General features: G+C 37.9%; 3 protein-coding genes across 5 annotated transcripts; 2 read left to right on the top strand and 1 right to left on the bottom strand.

Annotated features, from left to right (window-relative positions):
- Nucleotides 1-482: 482 nt before the first annotated feature.
- LOC141444387 (uncharacterized) lies at nucleotides 483-7,013 on the top strand. 3 transcript variants are annotated; one of them, XM_074109944.1, is made up of 6 exons: nucleotides 483-554; nucleotides 1,151-1,516; nucleotides 2,140-2,184; nucleotides 2,737-2,787; nucleotides 2,874-5,517; nucleotides 6,926-7,013. In XM_074109944.1, exons 1-5 carry the CDS (start codon nucleotides 507-509, stop codon nucleotides 5,511-5,513), a joined length of 3,150 nt encoding a protein of 1,049 aa, XP_073966045.1. In that variant the 5' UTR covers nucleotides 483-506; the 3' UTR covers nucleotides 5,514-5,517; nucleotides 6,926-7,013. The 3 variants fall into 3 exon arrangements, with proteins under 3 accessions (XP_073966045.1, XP_073966044.1, XP_073966043.1); XM_074109943.1 differs by lacking the exon at nucleotides 6,926-7,013 and adding an exon at nucleotides 6,238-6,766; XM_074109942.1 differs by lacking the exon at nucleotides 6,926-7,013 and having other exon boundaries at nucleotides 2,874-5,603.
- Nucleotides 6,898-10,052, top strand: LOC141444388 (cysteine-rich PDZ-binding protein-like). Its single transcript, XM_074109945.1, has 2 exons — nucleotides 6,898-7,270; nucleotides 7,700-10,052. Exons 1-2 carry the CDS (start codon nucleotides 7,098-7,100, stop codon nucleotides 7,827-7,829), a joined length of 303 nt encoding a protein of 100 aa, XP_073966046.1. The 5' UTR covers nucleotides 6,898-7,097; the 3' UTR covers nucleotides 7,830-10,052.
- A 2,069-nt stretch (nucleotides 10,053-12,121) lies between these two features.
- On the bottom strand, nucleotides 12,122-16,470 carry LOC141444044 (uncharacterized). The gene is made up of 2 exons (XM_074109482.1): nucleotides 13,026-16,470; nucleotides 12,122-12,837 (listed from the first exon to the last, which is right to left on the bottom strand). Exons 1-2 carry the CDS (start codon nucleotides 16,468-16,470, stop codon nucleotides 12,122-12,124), a joined length of 4,161 nt encoding a protein of 1,386 aa, XP_073965583.1.
- Between the last annotated feature and the right edge of the window lie 1,142 nt (nucleotides 16,471-17,612).

The following is a 17,612-nucleotide window of genomic DNA, read 5'->3' as shown; positions in this document are numbered from 1 at the left end:
AATATTGCTTTTCCTGATTCAGAGACGTTCATTGTTGAGGCTGGCAGGATATCCTCGTCGAATAGCAATGGAAATTCGTTGAAAGAGATCCAGCCAGGCCTTTGGTCTCCAATAAAGTCGAAAAGGCACTTTGCACTTTTTCAATCAGCTTGTGTAGGCTGAGACCACACGGACCCAGGGTTTCAACATTTTTATTTAAGTTCTATCCTAAATTCCTAGTGAGTTTTAGGGACATAGAAAAGAAACGCGTGTTTAACTAACTCATCCTTATCGCAGGTACTTAAAGTCCCAATAACGAAACGTTATTTAGCAAACCATTTACAACTTAACAATTATTAAAACAATTTCCACCCATGTTTTTACAAGCGACTTGAAAAACTTGGTAGCACTTTATTATATCAATTTAGTACCCGATAAGGAAACAATAATTAGTGTTCAATCACAATTAGTCACGGTTAGAACAATCGTAGATAAAAGAAACGCTGAATAACCAACGGCTCTGCGACATGAATCTGTTGGTGGTCCTTATATTGGTGGGTCATGGAGCATCGGGAGTAAGTATATTGAGATTAGTTAATTATGAATAGACTAATATCCTAAAATATTCTTATTAGTTCGTCAGTTACATTATCAGATTATATTGGACACTTATTTATTAATCAACTTGAAAAAAAAGGAGGAGGTTATCAATTCGGTTGTTTTTTTTTCTTATGTCAAATAAACAAAGATGGTGAAGATTATGATTAGTTAATAAATAAAAATAAACAAATATATAAGAATTGCTCGTTTAAAGATATAAGATAAGATGTTTGATAGAGCTTACCCATGATATGGACACGAAAATGCTGGCTGCTTTTTTTCTCGTGGTATCGTAATGTTGATACCTACGTTGTGCGACGAAGCTGCGAACTGTCCAGATATTTCTTATGTGGAAAGAAATTTTAATGCCGTCACAAAAATTCGCATAAAGCATGAAATTTAAATTTCTAATATGAATTTTAAAGTGTTTTCTTCAGAGTACTACATAAATGACAAAAAATAGCATAGCATATTCTGTAGAATTCAATCAAGTCTCCGTTGAAACGGTACAATACAATTAATCAGGTTATTTTTTGTTATAAATTGTAAGATTAATTTCATTTAAATTTAGAGTTCAACAGTTTCACCGAGGGCAGAAAAAACAAAGACAAAAGAAATAACACCACTTAATAATAACACTCAAAATGAAAAAACTAAACACGAACAAGAAATAATAGACAAACGTCAAGTAAACCTTCCAAGTGATGAAATTCCGAAACCGGGACTTCATGTCATATCTGAAGAATTATTTGAAAGACCAAAGAGAGAAAGAGAAACAGACAAAGATTTTCTGAAGAATGTGGTTAGAGAATTTTTTTCTTACGACCAGTTTAAGCAACTCGTGTTACGTGATCGTAATGCCAAAAAAAAGGGTTTGCAGTTTGGTATTCAAATAGGATATAACGAAAAGGAATCTGCGAGTGCTACTCATGAAAAGGTAAATGTAACCACTATAATAATATATTTTTTTACAAACAAAGAAAAAAAATATTCAAGAATATAAACTTATAGAATATACAATCATATACTACCTAAGAGCTAAATACTACTAAATAATAAATCTACTAGCTAACTTAAATAATATTTTTATATTATAAAACAAGACCGCCTCGAATCGTTCCTGGCGCAAAGGTGCCCAACACGCTTGCCGCGTTCCCGCGTTGAACGGCGATAGATAGCCTTTGCATCAAGAACGACTCGGAGCGAGAGTCTAATCTAGCCTCTTTAAAAAAACAACATAGCCTCCGAGCACCAACAACCGGTCGTCTCCACCGCAGGCGCAACAAATATGTAACTGGAGAAGGCTGAATATTTGTCGCGCTTCCTTGGATATTATTTCGTGAAGATTACAAATAGAAAGGGAAAAATCAGAGCAGAAACGTAGTATTGGCGTAAAAATAAACCTTACTTACCTTATGTATCCAAAAACTACTGCATTGCATATGAAAAAAATAAAATAAGACATCTGGAAACAAGGTTAAAAACAAAAAGTTTGACAATAAAGTACTTATAACTTCTCATAGGGAGACTTGACTGTTGAAACTCACTAACTAATTACAGATACCGGTAGATTCAGTCAGTGAGGAGCTAAATGATGGAGTAAGGGTAAGCCTATTGAAAAATCTCTATAAAATCATGTTTATAATTAAATACCAAGAGAATGAGACTGACGACTGACTGATGTTGACAGTCAAGCTAGAAATACACTGACGCCGGAGGTGGAGCGGTGCGGCGCGGCGCCGTGGCGGTGCCGGTTGTAATATTCAAGCTACTCAATATGAAAGAGGGCACACAGAATACCGTTGTGTTACAAGCTTTAAAGACAAAGATGATTAAGCGAGGGAATCAATTTTCAGCGTCAGATTTTATTAAACAAACAATATCAGTTCATGTTATAAAGGGTACAGTCCGTGGTGCAATGAGGAGTTTTCAGGCAGGCTAGTTGATGCAAGTATCGTACGTAAGAACTTTTGATAATTTTAACATTTCTATCACGTGTGGGGTTGGTTTTTAAGTAAGTAGGCCAATCTCAAGCAAGACAAGTCTCTAACGTCAAACCGACCCCACGATGATAATTGCAACATCTAACGATGAATCTGTTGAAAACCTTAATTACTCATGTAACAAGAATATAATATAATGTAGAATATTTTTCAGTCAGCACTCCCGAAGCCACGGAAGCGGCAGAAAATTTATCAAAAACACTATGTAAGTTAAAAATTAATATAATGTGTACCTCTACAACCTCTAAAATTATAAAGTTATACTATACAGTGGTATTTTACCACATTCAGGTTCTGGGAAGATCCAAAGGAGTGCCAGAACAAGCTGACCAGGAAAAAGATACATCTAACTTTCATTCTTCCAAAGATTATGATACTATCAAACTTTTGAAAAATCAGAAAAAGTATGAAAAAAATAACCAAAACATCAAGGAAGGACTAAGCAATATGGCCATGGCGTTGGTAAACTATTTAAAATATTCTAAAATAGATGAAAATGATAAAAACTTAGGTAATTCCAAAGGAAGTCCAATAAATAAAGAAGCAGATATGTCAAAACAAAATATAATAGTAAGAGTTCCAGTAAGTAAAGATCTTGTAAATCATATAATATCAGAAATAAAATTACTGTTAGCAACTCATAAAGATAAATCTAAATTATATGTCAGCAGAATATTAGACATTATTACAAAAAAACAAGAATTCTTAAGCTCTCATCCTGACCAAGCCTGTAGAGAAGTAAATATAAATTATTTGATCCATAGTATTAATACAGTTTACCAGAAATATTTGAAGAATGCAGTGTGTGAAGGTGAATATGTTGATACAGGTCTAGATTTGATTGGTTGGATATCGTCAAATAAAAAATATATAAAAGCTAAAAGAAAGTCGGACTTAAATAAATGTGAAATAGATTGCAATGATGAAAATGACACAAATAATGCTTCAAAGGAAAATAGGCATGAAAGTTCCTCTGACTCTTCTTCAGGTGAAGTTAGAATGTCAGATAGTTCAGAAAATGAACGAAAAAACAAAATTAAATACATAAAAAGTTCATTGACAAGTGACGATAGTGCCAATATAATGACTAAAGAATTCGAGTCTGACGAAGATCACGAGGATCCCAATAAAGAAACGTTGGACTTATATATCAAATCACGCCTGGTGAGATCTTTGCGTACGACCATATTTCATAGGTCACAGCCTTATTACAGAAATATTGAGAAGGTAATCACAAAACAAGACAATGCTAATATAGTGTTAGAATCTATCCACCTAGTTTGTGAAAAAATTGCGTCTGAACAGTTTTTGCACTCCGTTGAAGCTATTATTTGGAAATTGTTAGGAAATAGAGATTGTAAACCTAAAATCCCTCTGAAACATGAACATTATAGTATAAATGCATTAAAACCATTGCCTATAGATACTACTAAACACCAGATAGAACAAACAAAATCAGGTGCTTACTCTCAAGAGTCATCAGAACATGATACAGCTAATTTAAATGATAGTTCCAATCTAAGTGATGGAAACAGCCCGACACATAACACAGAATTTGATGAAAGTAGCAAAGACCATGAAGACTATGATATTGATAATTTACTTTCATTATTGAAAATTAACCTTAGAAGTAATCATAAGCACTTTCCAGATCTCACACACTTACGAAACGACAAGTTAAAGAATATTTTCGGGTCAGGTAAAATTAACAGTTTAAAAGCAATAAAACAAAAACTAAAGAATCTGAATATTAATGACTACAAAAAGTTAATGGAAAATTTACCTGTCGCCGAAAAACTGCTTAAATTAATTTACAATAAACTGCCACCACAATTACAAACGGTTCTGACAGTTTTAAAAACAGGTGCAACGGAAATAATAGGAGATAAAGAAATTAGTTTAACACAAATACCGTCTTTACTAATACAAATATTTTCAAAGGGTAAAGGCAAGGATCTTTTAAAGATGATGGCAGATAAATTTGAACATGAAAGATTTAAAAAAGTTGGTAAACTCTCCGAGAACTTTCAAGACAAAACCAAATTAAGAGGCATTGTACAGAGTCTGACTGAATTTGAGAACAATAAAAAGAACGATTCCAATATGGTTGTAAATAAAGACAATTTGCAGGAAAAACACGAACCATCACCATTGGATTCATTGCCACATATAGAAATACCATCTAGCATTGAGAAAAAAGACCAACCAGTCATAGAATTAACGTACGTGTTCAACCATCCACCTACAATGCAATATAAACCAAAATTTTTCATAAAACACAACATAACCTATGATCAGTATCTCAAAAATATTAAAAGTATTTACAACAACGATTTAGTCTCTTCTGGTAATCAAATACAATTAGTGAGAGTAATAAAAAAGGAAGGCAATGAGAGCCAAGTTTTTTATGAAACTGACATAACTAACGCAGCCGTCGAGGCTAGTATTAAATCGTCTTTGTTACATTTATATAATCAATTATATAATTCTACTGGAAATATCGATAAAAATTCTTTGCCACTAGAGAAAGTAAATGAAAATTATGACACTAACAAAAAACCAATAAATGAAATTTCAAAATCGATACCAACTGTAGAATTACACTCTACTATTAATACAGTATCTCCTGTGGTAAGTTCTAAACAAACCACAGCATTTCAGTCCAAAGACAAATTAGAAGTCACCGTAGACAGTACTTCGAAAAACAACACATCCTCAATGAAACATGATGATTCTAAATCTGAAGAAGTATTTTTCGATAACGCAGAGTCTGCTGAAGTGGCCAACATAAAAAACACAAAACCTCATTCGAGTAGTTACAACAGAGAAGGTATAATACAATGGAATAATTACCCGATAAGAAAACCAAAGTATAACAATCGAAGAAAGATTTCGCGAAACCATCCGAAGATTAGACGACCGCGAAATTAAAAGGGTAAGTTAGTATTTTAGTAAGTACTCGCTACTGCAACCTTTGTCCAGTGGCGTAGCATAGTGGGGGGAGGGGGGCCGTTCACCCCGGCGGGCGGCAATTTTGGGGGAGGTGGCAAAGTTCCATAATAAATAATACTGAATAATATCTAGATAATAATATATTTCAGTTTTTTTTATCAACAAAAAAATTACAGCATTACAGTTAAAACACCTATGCTCTGTAAAATTCAAATTTTACAAAACAAGACATGTAAAAAGTACTGTAATGTAAAAAACTCAAAAATTACATACAAAAAAAAACTAATTAGGGATTTTTGAAAGTCGTCTTCGTCGCTACCCTAAAACGACGGAATACCACACCCGAGAAGTCAGAGCACAGGAACATCTGCCTGGTGCTTTTTAAACTTAAACAATTAAGAGAGCGGCAAGTTTTTCTTCCGGCCCGGGCAGCTAATACCCACGCTACGCCACTGGTCTATATGTATATGTAGGTTTGGTTATTTTAACTTTCTCTGGAGCATCCTATAATTGTATTAACATATTTCAAAATATCAGGGTAGCCTGTGTCACGACTCAGTTAAGTTCTTGGTATTTTATGAGACATAAAATTAATTCCATCTCTGTTTAGACTGTTTAATTTGTTAGAATAAACAGAGAAGGTAGTCAAGCATCGCATCTTCAAAGATTTATTAACATGCATGACAATTTATAACGATTCTAGATCTGTGGAACCACGATGTATCTACTCGTACCAAGACGGGGAATTCTCCAAATTGTTTGAGGAACTTTTAAAACTGACAATACGATAAAAACGTTTTTTATCGATTCAGATTTTACAACAATGCATTCAATAAATAGTAGTTTGTTATATAAATAAATAGTCCATAACATTGTGTGAGTCAAGTTATACATAAAGTACTTAAATATATCTTGGCACTCCTGAGCTCTAGTCTATAGAAATAATTTTTATAATCAAAACTTGAAAATCGGTTGTAGGATTCTGTCGCCTTAGTCGTTTCGTTTTGTACAGACGAAATTTTGAGAGGTTGTCAGGGTTGTCAATCGTATGAGGTTCTTTTCATACAAACAAAGTCGGCTGTACGAAGTACGAGGTCATTATCACTATCACTTTCGTAGAATTTTAGACGAAATTTTAATAAGGATTTTTTATAGGTAAATTAAATATACTTACACTGTGTAGATATAAATTTCACAAGTAAGCAGATTGGGAATCATCGTTTTTATGTACGTCCGTACGAGTATTGGCAGCCAAAAAAACGAGATTTGTACGGGAAAAATAGTTCTACGGTTAGCAACCCTGCAACTGACGTCACGTCATATCTGAGTGATGTGACATTTCAATCTTGTCAGTGTCAGTCAGCCCTTAATTATATTATTGTTATTTGCAGTTATTTAACAGTAAATTAAAGCTACATCCTTAATTATTGTACAGATAAACTCACTAATTAATTGTAATAAAACTAGACGTTATTCAAGTTTACGCCGCCTTGACAAACACTCAAGAAAGAATATAGGTTATGTTTGTTGTACATTGGTAACCAAAATAAACAAATTACCAAGATGGTTTGCGAGAAATGTGAAAAGAAACTTGGGCGTGTGATCACTCCGGACCCTTGGAAGACGGGGGCGCGCAATACCGTAGAGTCTGGAGGCAGGAAAGTGGGAGAAAACAAGGCTTTGACCGCGAAGAAGGGACGTTACAATCCGTATACTGCGAAGTTTCAAGAGTGCAAGTGAGTTTACCTACAGTTAATCTGATAATTACCTAGTTCTTTATATTTAGACAAACAAGTACTTAAACTTTTAGAATGCAAGTAGACAAGCCTACTAATATAATGAGGTTTGTGCCAATTCCTCATAATTGCAACAAAGCGTGCCCACGATAGGGTGTCTCAATATGTAGAAAATCGTTCTATTGAATTGTACTTTAAATGCAAGTAACAAGCAAAGCGAGCGTGCCAGTTTCCACACTATTCTCTGATGAAAAAAAACTGGCCAGTAATTCCTATCTCGCCTGATAGTAAGTGCAGACAAAAAAAGAAAAGAATAATTATAGTGCCAAGAGACGCAAAATGGGTCATACTCAGCATATTGGCATGGGAAACCGCAGCGCTGGTTTTAATTATGAACAGCTAGTAATAACTTGAATTTTAATTTTTCAGAATTTGCCGAACAAAAGTGCACCAGGTAGGCTCCCACTACTGCCAGGCATGTGCATACAAGAAAGGGATCTGCGCAATGTGTGGCAAGAAAATACTGGACACCAAAAACTATAGGCAAAGTTCTACATAGTTAGCTTATATCATAGCCTCAATGACGACGGGATGCTTTATAAAAAAAATGTGATGAATTGAAAACCTCTTTTTTTCGAAGTTGGTTAAAAAGTAATGTTGGATGAAAAAGTGTCAAGATATCAGTGGTGTGACATAACTCGTTTCATAATGGGTTGTCAAAATGTGAGGAGTAAAAAGATTACATTTTAATGTCCAAGCAAATGTTTGGTTTTGTTGAGTTCCAGTGGTACGTTGTAATTTTAATTTCGGTAGAAAATCTGCCGGACACAATTCCTTTGCCTAATGTATGAAATGTTAACATTAAGCCTGGTGAGACCTTCAAGAACAATCATGCAAGTTGTATTACATTATTATTATTATTAAAGCTTCACTTATTCATACAGTACAATAAGTTTATATATAATAGTACATTACTGTAGAGGCCGGGAAGTAGGGGGTTGCCAGCCAAGCAGATATAGACATAGGGAAGAGATATAGAGATAGGGATGCGAGGCCGGCAACCCCAGGTTCCGGCAGAGGCTTGTATAGTGCTTTTCTCAAACATTACATGAAATAAAATAAAAAAACAAGAAATCAAGCTGGCGGGACGCGTCGCCCTGTTGTGTGGCTGCTGGCGCGGCGGCTGCGGGCGGTGTTGCTGGGCGTGGGCCGCGTGCGTGTCGCAGAGCGCGCGTTGAAACAAAAGACGGTCGCATTGCCGGCCAGCGGCCTGCAAGGTTGTATGAAATCTCTTTGCAGGCCGCTAGAGTGACCGCGCGCACGCAGCGCGATACTTCTCGGCCTATTATTTGTAACACAACATCCATATTTCATGTCATGTTTGAGAATTATTTTTGTGATAGTTTACTATATGGCCCCTATTGGGTGAAAGCCTCCTCCATCTCTTTCCTCTTTTGTTTGTTTTGCAGTGCTCATCCAGTTATTTCCAGCTGTTTTTACAATTTCATCATTCATCTTTTCTTTTGCCATCCTCTTTGTCTTTTTCCAGCAGGACCAAGCCACTGTTGTTTGTAATACAATCTATTATCCTGGTATCTATGTGACCTGCCTACTCCACTTCAGTTTCAAGGCATGTTGCAGTGTGTATGTTAATTTTGTTTTCGTATTTCGTATTTGCATTACATTGCGAGGCTGTAAAGCCAACGATTTTATAATTATCAATTGAGCGCCGCAATGTAATGCAATTTGCACGATTTTTCTTGTAGGTCTAAACTCGGCTTTACATTTGTGGCAAAAAGGTTTACCCTGGTTTACGATTCAGTTTTTTTTACTGTATCAATAGAAAGCTACCTTAACAAATATTTATATTTGTTACGGGATGTTGAGTTTCATTTTTTTTAATGCAGTTGCAGTCATCATGATTCATAATCATGGGTAGAGTCTACTTGTAACAAATATAATACAACATGTCTCCACCCTCTAGACCGAAATAGAAGAAATCGAGTTTTATCTCAGGAATGTTCTATTAATAATTAATATTGCAAATGATTTGATTAGATGAATATAAAATATATATATAATGTACAGATCTATTGAATAATGATTTTCATCGTGGCTTTCTCAATTAGTTTCAGTAATTAGTTGAGAAAGAAGATCAATGCGAACTTTTCCGACAAAATACGATGGCAAAACATTATTTACTACATCTGTATGACTGTATGTACGGTCACGATTGTTAATTTAGGATCCATTTCGTGAAAAAGTCCTTTGAATTGTGATACAAAATGACAGATATTTGATCTTAAGTGGGTTACAAATAAACAGTCCTGACTGTACAGGCTGTTCCCAACTATTATATCGTAAATCAGTCATTTCTCCGTTAATACTGTGGAGTTTTAGTGTGAGGCTTTGAAAATAGGTTAGAAATACTCTACCCTTATCAACATGTTCTATTCACCTTTGTCCAGAGGGTAGGGACATGTTGTATAATGTAATTATACCGTTAATCATTAAAACCACAAAGCTACTTCTTAAAATCTTATTTTTCATAAGATTATTTAATTTAAAGATTATTATTACCTATAAGGGCCAGTACAGATGGACTGCATTCCAACTGCAACGTAACCTGCGATACATTTTTCGTTACAGTTCGATTGCAGTTGGCAGTTTGGTTACGATGCAGCTGGAATGCATTCCGTCTGTACTGGCCCTAAGAAATGTACATAATAGAGTTATGTTTAGTATAAGTGTGTTGAATTAAACAACTCTATAAGAATATAAACATGATAGTTTAATTTTATAACATCCCTGTATCCTTAATTCCGCACTTCGAGATCAGTTAATATTTAATTGTTCCTTAACGGTGCTGATAACATGAGCATTCATCTTTTTTTAATTTGTCGAATACGGAACAGAGCCGAGCATGTGTAGTGGAGTATGGTGAGCCTGACGCCTGGGAAGGAGTCAGAATGATTCAACCACTACATATGAGGATGTAACTCGGTTTATTACAGGGTATAATACATGGTTGCTCATAACCGTATCAATCACTAACAAATATAATATATATACATACGCTCCGCATCACAGTACAGTCCGATTATAAAGTCATTGGGTAACTATATGTATCTCCTTGGCTTAATGATAGTGACACAATTGTACCAATAATACAGAAGATACCGGGATCCATACGGATCCCGGGAGATCCACCGTTTCCACCCCTCGATCTCTCCTTACGCCTCCTTGTTCCAATACGCGCCTTCAGTGAGGTACGTATTGTAGTACTGTTAGGTAATGCGCTAACAACGGCGCTTGCAAGAGTACGTATTATAAGTACAATTCTGCATGACACAGGTAAATGTTAAATGGATTGCTTGATATAAGGTAATTAATATGGAACAGACTCACAGCTTTCTTCTTATCAAGAGTAGTGACCCTATCCTCTCCATCGCCCACACTACATTCAAATTCGTAACGTACTCTCCCTCCTCACCTTACCAACTTAAAATTATCAACTGTCAATCTCTCGAATTGCCAGTTCAAAAAGAATAAAGGTGTTACTACATGAAGTCTGTTAACTATTACTTCGTGGAATCGCGGGTTCCGCGACACTCCCACCGCCGAAGCATTAGAGTAGCACGGCCAGATTGCGTGTCCATTGCACAATCTTTTCCCGCGCTCTAATAGCCGCTTGCCTCCTCGGTCTATCTTCAACAGTTTCCACGGTAAGTCCCTCCTGCCTCGCTGCGGGTGCTTCTTCATGTACTCTAGGTACAACTTCCTGGACCTCCGGAAGTATCATATCCCTTTGCTGATCATACGCCTCGGGCGCGACAATTTCTCGTTCAGCGGTGTCAGATACACATTCTGTTAGACCCAAGTCATCGGGGCTTTGTGATTTTGCAGGCGTAGCAGCCCCACAGTTCATTGGTTGAGCTTGAAGATCCTGTGAGGAATTATTCGTAATGTTGCCCTCAATCAGTCCAATTCGACTTGAGTCTGGTGCCAATTCATTTGCTCTGCTCACGCCCAGAGCTTCATCGCTATCGTCAGCTTCAAGAGGGTACAGGTGCCCGATCGATCGAGTGAAAACGCTCTTACCAACTTGGACTCTTGCACTCCTGTGCTGGCCATCTGGTCCCTCAAACAAATGTGTGATTTTGCCCACTTTCCAGTTTATCCGATTCTTTGACTCTCCCTTGATTTGTACAAAATCTCCGATTTGTGGCACCCGGTGTGATTTAATCCTTGGTTGTTTGTGAGTATGTTGGTATCTTTCTCGCAGGTTTACTAAATATTGGTTTATGAACATTCCCTTGAAATGTTCCAACAACATCTGACCCTTTCTCCAGCCTTCCACTAAGCTTTGTCTCGTTAGTGTGCCTTCATACTGCGTTTCTTTATCTTGTGGTATTTTCAAATTCAAACATCTACCCAGAGTTAGAAAGTCCACCGGTCTTAGAATGCTGTCTAAGTCAGAACCCACGTTGGTTAAAGGTCTTGTATTTATGACTGCTTCAATTTCCTTCACAACCGTTAAAAGTTGAGAATCGTTCAGCAACTGTTTGTCTAACGTCCGTTTCATACAATGTTTAACCAAGGCCACCATTCTCTCATAAAAACCGCCATGCCACGGGGCGAGGCTGGGAATAAACCTCCATTTTATTTGGTTGCTGTTACAGAGTTCACTGTTCAAGACTTCAGAGCTGAGTTTGAAATATAACGCATTGTCCGACACTATGAGCGTGGGTGCCCCTCTCGTAGATACAAATCTTCTAAGTGCCATAATGCATTCTTCCGCAGTCAAGTCCTGGACAACTTCCATATGAACGGCTCTGATTGCCAAGCAGGTCATAAGACAAATCCACCTCTTCTCAGGACCTTGCCCGCGTCTATATACACCGGTCCGAAATAATCTATTCCGGTATATGTGAATGGTGAACTGTAGCTTACTCGTTCCGCTGGCAGTGCTGGTGCATGTGGCAGCTGGTAGGGTCCACCTCCGTGTTTGATGCACTGGGGGCATTTTCTCAGTATTCGTTGTACTTCAGCTCTTCCTCCAGGTATCCAATATCGCTGGCGAACTAAGCTCAGTGTGTGTGGTACGCCCACGTGGTAATTTGTCTCGTGTGTCTTGCGGACTATGTCATCAGTAAGTGGAGAACCTTTGGGTATTAGGATTGGGTGTTTTTTATCGTAAGTCCAATCGGTGTTGCCCATTCGTCCTTTACATCTTAAGACGCCATCAACGTCCAGAAATAAGCCTAAATTTCTTGACAGATGAGTCACTTTTCCCTTGACTTCTTCAGGGAAAAATGCTTCCTGCATCTTCTTGATAGCTTGGGTATCACTGCTCATTATCTGGTTACAATCGATTCCATTATTTATTTGTACAGCTTCTTGTGTCTCCTGTGTCGCCTCGACTTCATCTATGGATATATTCTGTTCGTCGTTCATGACGTCCACATCTATTTCACTCCCATCTGGACCATTTGTGTCCAGACTTTCCCCGGCCACGAGCGTGTGACAGCCTTTGAAGTGTCTGTTGTTAGGCCAGTAGCTTTCGTCTTGTGAAAGAAATGGTGGTCCATGAAACCACAATTGACCTTTTGAGACCATAAATCTGGCCTAGTTGCAACGTCGGCTGGGTTTTGTGCCGTGTCAATGTAACAGAATTCTGCCGATTTGTTTTGCTGAATCTCAGAGATCCTTCTAGCTACGAATGGAGGTAGCAATTTGTTAGATCGCATCCAACTCAAAACGACTTGGCTGTCCGTCCAGAGATATTCTTTTTCAATAGGAAGCTCGAGTGCGTTTTTGACATATTTCAACAGCCTGCTTCCGATGACGTAGCCAAGTAACTCCAGTCTCGGTATTTGTAAGTTGTCTTTGTTTTCTGACGGTGTTACTCTTGCTTTTGACATGAGCAATGATATCTTCGACTGTTTCCCATTATATGATCTGATATACACCACCGCGGCAAATGAATCTTTTGAAGCGTCTGTAAAGCAATGTAATTCATACTTTACCTCTTTGCTTTGTGGCAAACCAACAAAACGTGGTATTTCCACTTGTTCTGCTAGTTTTAGTTTTGCGGCCACTCTTTCCCATTTTGCTTTCAAATCATCTGAGAGTTCAGCATCCCATTTTAATTTTGAATTGCATATTTCCTGAAATAGTAGCTTTGCTGGCAAGATCAAGGGTGACACGTATCCACAGGGATCATATAATGACGCGACAACGCTCAAAACTTCTCTTTTATCTTTTGTGCTCTTGATTTTCTGTTTATTTAGTAAGTGTTCCTTGATATTTAACCGCAATGTATCCCTTTTCAAATTCCACATAAGCCCAAGCACCTTAGTCACGTCAGCTTTTATCGCCTGTTGTGTTTTAGGAATTGTTTGTAGAAATGTTTCGTCATTTGAGTTCCAGTCTCTTATATTCATAGACAGTTCTTCAAATGTCTTATTGGTTTCTTCATACAATTCGTATGCTTCAGTTTGGGATGCTGCTCCTGTGACCAGATTGTCAACATAACATTTGTCTGCTATTTTTGATAGCAGTTGTGGGTTCGTTTTAGCCATATGATAGCGTATGGATGCTGTTAACAAGAATGGGCTTGAAATAATGCCAAATGGCACTCTACAAAACCTTAGATGAATAAGGTTATCTTCTGATAGTGGTTTGTCCGGATCCTTTATCCATAGGAATCGTGTAACGTCCCTGTCATGTTCTTGTAATCCAATCTGCAAAAATGCTTTTTCAACGTCTGCAACGATACCAATCTTGTTTGTCCTAAACTTTAGAATCAGTGATGTTAGTTCCTGTAACATTGATGGTCCTCTGTACATACATTCGTTAAGTCCTTTCTGATCCTTAAGTTTTGCCGATGCATCATACACAATTCTTCCTCTCTTGCCTTCTTGCTTTACCATGTGATGTGCTAAGTAGTGTACCGGAGGGGTTGTTTGATGATAAGCATTCCCAGGGTTGATGACCTTTTCGATGATGTTCATATTTAACTGCTCCTTTAAGATTTTATCATATTCTTGCAAAGTGTCAGGATCCAATCTGTTCAGTAGACCCTTTAATCTACCATAAGCAAGTCCGTAATTGGTTGGTAGGTCGGGTGGTGACTGAGTCCAAGGCCATTTTACTAAATATCTGCCCCTTTTGTATTTTACAGTCTTATTAAAATGCTCTATCGCTTCTTCGTCTATTGTGGTTTTTGGAGAATCTGTTATTCCGATGCTCTCAAGTGACCAGAGAAACTTCATGTCTCTATTTTGCAAAGGAAGATCAGGTTCGCTAAAATACATATTATGTTCATGGCAATGACAGTATGTTAGAACAGATAGCGTATTTTTTGTTGGTGGCTCTCCTTTCAAATTACCAGATACAATCCAGCCAAAATCAGTATTTATTACATAAAGGTTTTCATCTAACCTAACAGTCTCATTATGTATGAAGGAAAAGTAATAATCGTTACCAATTAACAAATCAATTGATTCACCTAAATTGTCATCATCTGCAATAATGTCAACTGGTAGGTTAGATGTGTCAGGTATTGGTATTTTTGATGTTATATAAGGAACAATGTTGACTCGAATCAATTTTTCAATGCCCCGTTTAGTCTTCAATGTAATGTTTGTAAAGGAACTTGGCACTTCCTTTGGTTTTTCTGCGCCAAATGTGTACACCAACAGCTGGTCTTCTCCATCAATCTTAATATCCAATTTGCTTGCCAGATTGCTTGTAATGTACGACCGTTGGCTACCACTGTCTAACAGCACTCTACCTCTGCTTGTCCTGCCTCCTGCCTTTACTTCCACCGTTGCCGTCTGTAAGAAGGAATAACTGTTGTTATAATTGTACATATGTGTCTCGTTTTTTTTGTGTTTAGGAAGGCTCTCACCATTCCGTGGACATAGAGCTCGGTTGTGACTCCCTCCACAGAAGGCACAGGTTTGGCGGTACCGGCAGGAGTAAGCATAGTGCCCGACGCCGAAACAATTGAAACATCTTGACGCCGATGACAATTTCTTCCTTCTATCTTTGTTGGATGTTACCTGTTTACACAGGTAACTGTAATGCTCCCCTGTGCAGAAGACGCAGGTAATTTCATATTTAACCCTTTTTGTATGTCCTGCTGCAATGGAAATGCTCTTTCTCTTGTCAGGTCTTACAGGCACTCTAGCCTGTCTAGAGCCAGCCCAAGGATGCTGTTGAGGCTTACGTTTCGTCTGCTGACAGGTTTCCGTATCTACAGCTTCATTTTTCCGCTTCCTTGCTGCTCTAATATGAAGAGCTTCTGTTGTTGCAGTATCCTTCGCCTCTGCCTTCACCTTAGTTCCTTCGTTTGCAATTTCCATGGCCGTAATGATGCGTTCAAGGCCTTGTATCGTCTTCTCAGCATTGCTGTTGATTCCATTCAGAACGTTGACCTCATACAGAATACGCTCAGGGAACTTGCTCATGATGACAACCCTAAGGTGATTACTGTTGACGTCTTCACCTAAATTCTTTAATATTCGTAGGTTCTTTTCAAGGGCATTCAGTGTGAACCTACAACTTTCAGCAGAGTCATTAGCCCTTTTCAATTCCGAAAGTGCTTTGAAATGTGCATCCAGGGTCAAGGTCTTGTTGCCGAAGCGGTCTTGTAGCGCCTTAACAGCTATATTGTAATTTGAATTTGTCGTCGGCAGCCCCCGGATCGTATCTAAAGCCGTTCCACTGAGACAACCCAAGAGATAAGTCAATTTGTCAACATCATTCAGGGTTTGATTACCGATGCTGGACTCGAACCTGTCCCAAAATTCTGTAAATTCAAGAACATTGCCATTGAATTTGGGTAGTGACAATTTGGGAAGGCGCGTCACTGCTGTTGACGTTGTCGGTTGGACCCTTTTTACCTGTTCCTGAGTTTGGACTAGGACTTCAATATTTATAAGTGTGTCTTCAGCCGCTGCCTGGACTTCGATGCATTGTTGCATAAACACCTCAGGTAGAGTTTCTGATGTCTGCAGGTATTTCTCAAATGTTTGAGTTAGCCGGTCATGATAGATTTTCAAGCTTATTTTCTTTTCTATTATTTCTTCATACTGTATGGTCTCCTGCCGGAGCAGTCCTTCGGCCCGTCGTTTGCACTCCTCTACTTTTGATAAATAGAGTTGCAGCTGACTATGCAGGACTTGCTCCATGATGTCTTAACCGAATGAGTTGGTCCTTGCTTCTACCTGTTGTCTGCCATTCCCGCTATATCTAGCAGAGAACGCTAAGACGTACGTAACAGGACGTCGACTGTAACGAATAACATTACTTATTATACTAAAAGTCTCAGTACATAATTATAACGGTGCCGGCGGCATCTACTACTAATACTTGCCTTCGAGTTTTCGACGATTTACAAGCGTACTAGATAGCCGTTGCTCAAACTATTCGTAGCTGTCAACATTTGATCACTGCATATAGAAGCAGGTAATTATTTCGTATTTCAACGAAATCCTTTCCATATGACGTTATTCACTCGTATATCGCACACAATAACAATTGAGCTGAATTGAACGATTATAATTATTAATATTAACGGTTCGGATCAGTTAATACCTTAGGTCTTCTTAATTGGTCTGAGTCTTAGGGTCAATACGAATCGGTCTCGAAATCAAACTCACCGACAGTTTTAATTTTTTTTTCTTGAGATCGTTTCAAACTACCTTCACTAAAGACGACCGCACACTATCTCCAGGGCCGACAAGGAAATTTAGGGCCAAATCTAGGGCTCTTTGTAAGTCATGCCCTTTACGCCCTTTGGACACGGTAAGGCCAAATGACAGTTTTATTTGTTTGTCAGACATAAATACACTTACTCACACACGATGAATCTAAGTCAGGGTTTCTTAAGCTTTTTGCAGTCACGGACCACTTTCATAATATAAACAATTCCACGACCCCTGTCAAAATATTGTTGGAAATGAAAAAGGCCCTTTTGTAGTAATAAAAAATAGAAACTTCGCGCAGCACCTAAGCCATACGATTACGTGTTGAATTGAATTCACGAACAGCAAAAATGCGTCGCGTCAAGCTTACTACACAATTTCCTACTAAATTTGTTTACAGACTGACTTACTAGGGACTTCTGATACGCCCCACTTTAAGAAGGGCTAATCTAAGTGCTTTAGGTCTAACGTTTTCCTTTAGGTCGATTAAATAGGCACTCAAATTAAGTGGTTCAAGTTGACGGGTTAACGATCCGGTCGCCCTCCCTGAAAGCCGGCACGGCAGGACGTACTTATTCAACGTTCATAAAATAAAGACGAAATATACTTTAATAGCCTGTAATGGT

The sequence above is a fragment of the Choristoneura fumiferana genome, chromosome 29 (genome assembly GCF_025370935.1).
Source record: "Choristoneura fumiferana chromosome 29, NRCan_CFum_1, whole genome shotgun sequence".
Lineage (NCBI taxonomy): Eukaryota > Metazoa > Arthropoda > Insecta > Lepidoptera > Tortricidae > Choristoneura > Choristoneura fumiferana.
Note: the sequence above shows the minus strand (reverse complement) of the source record. Positions and strands in the feature narration are given on the sequence as shown.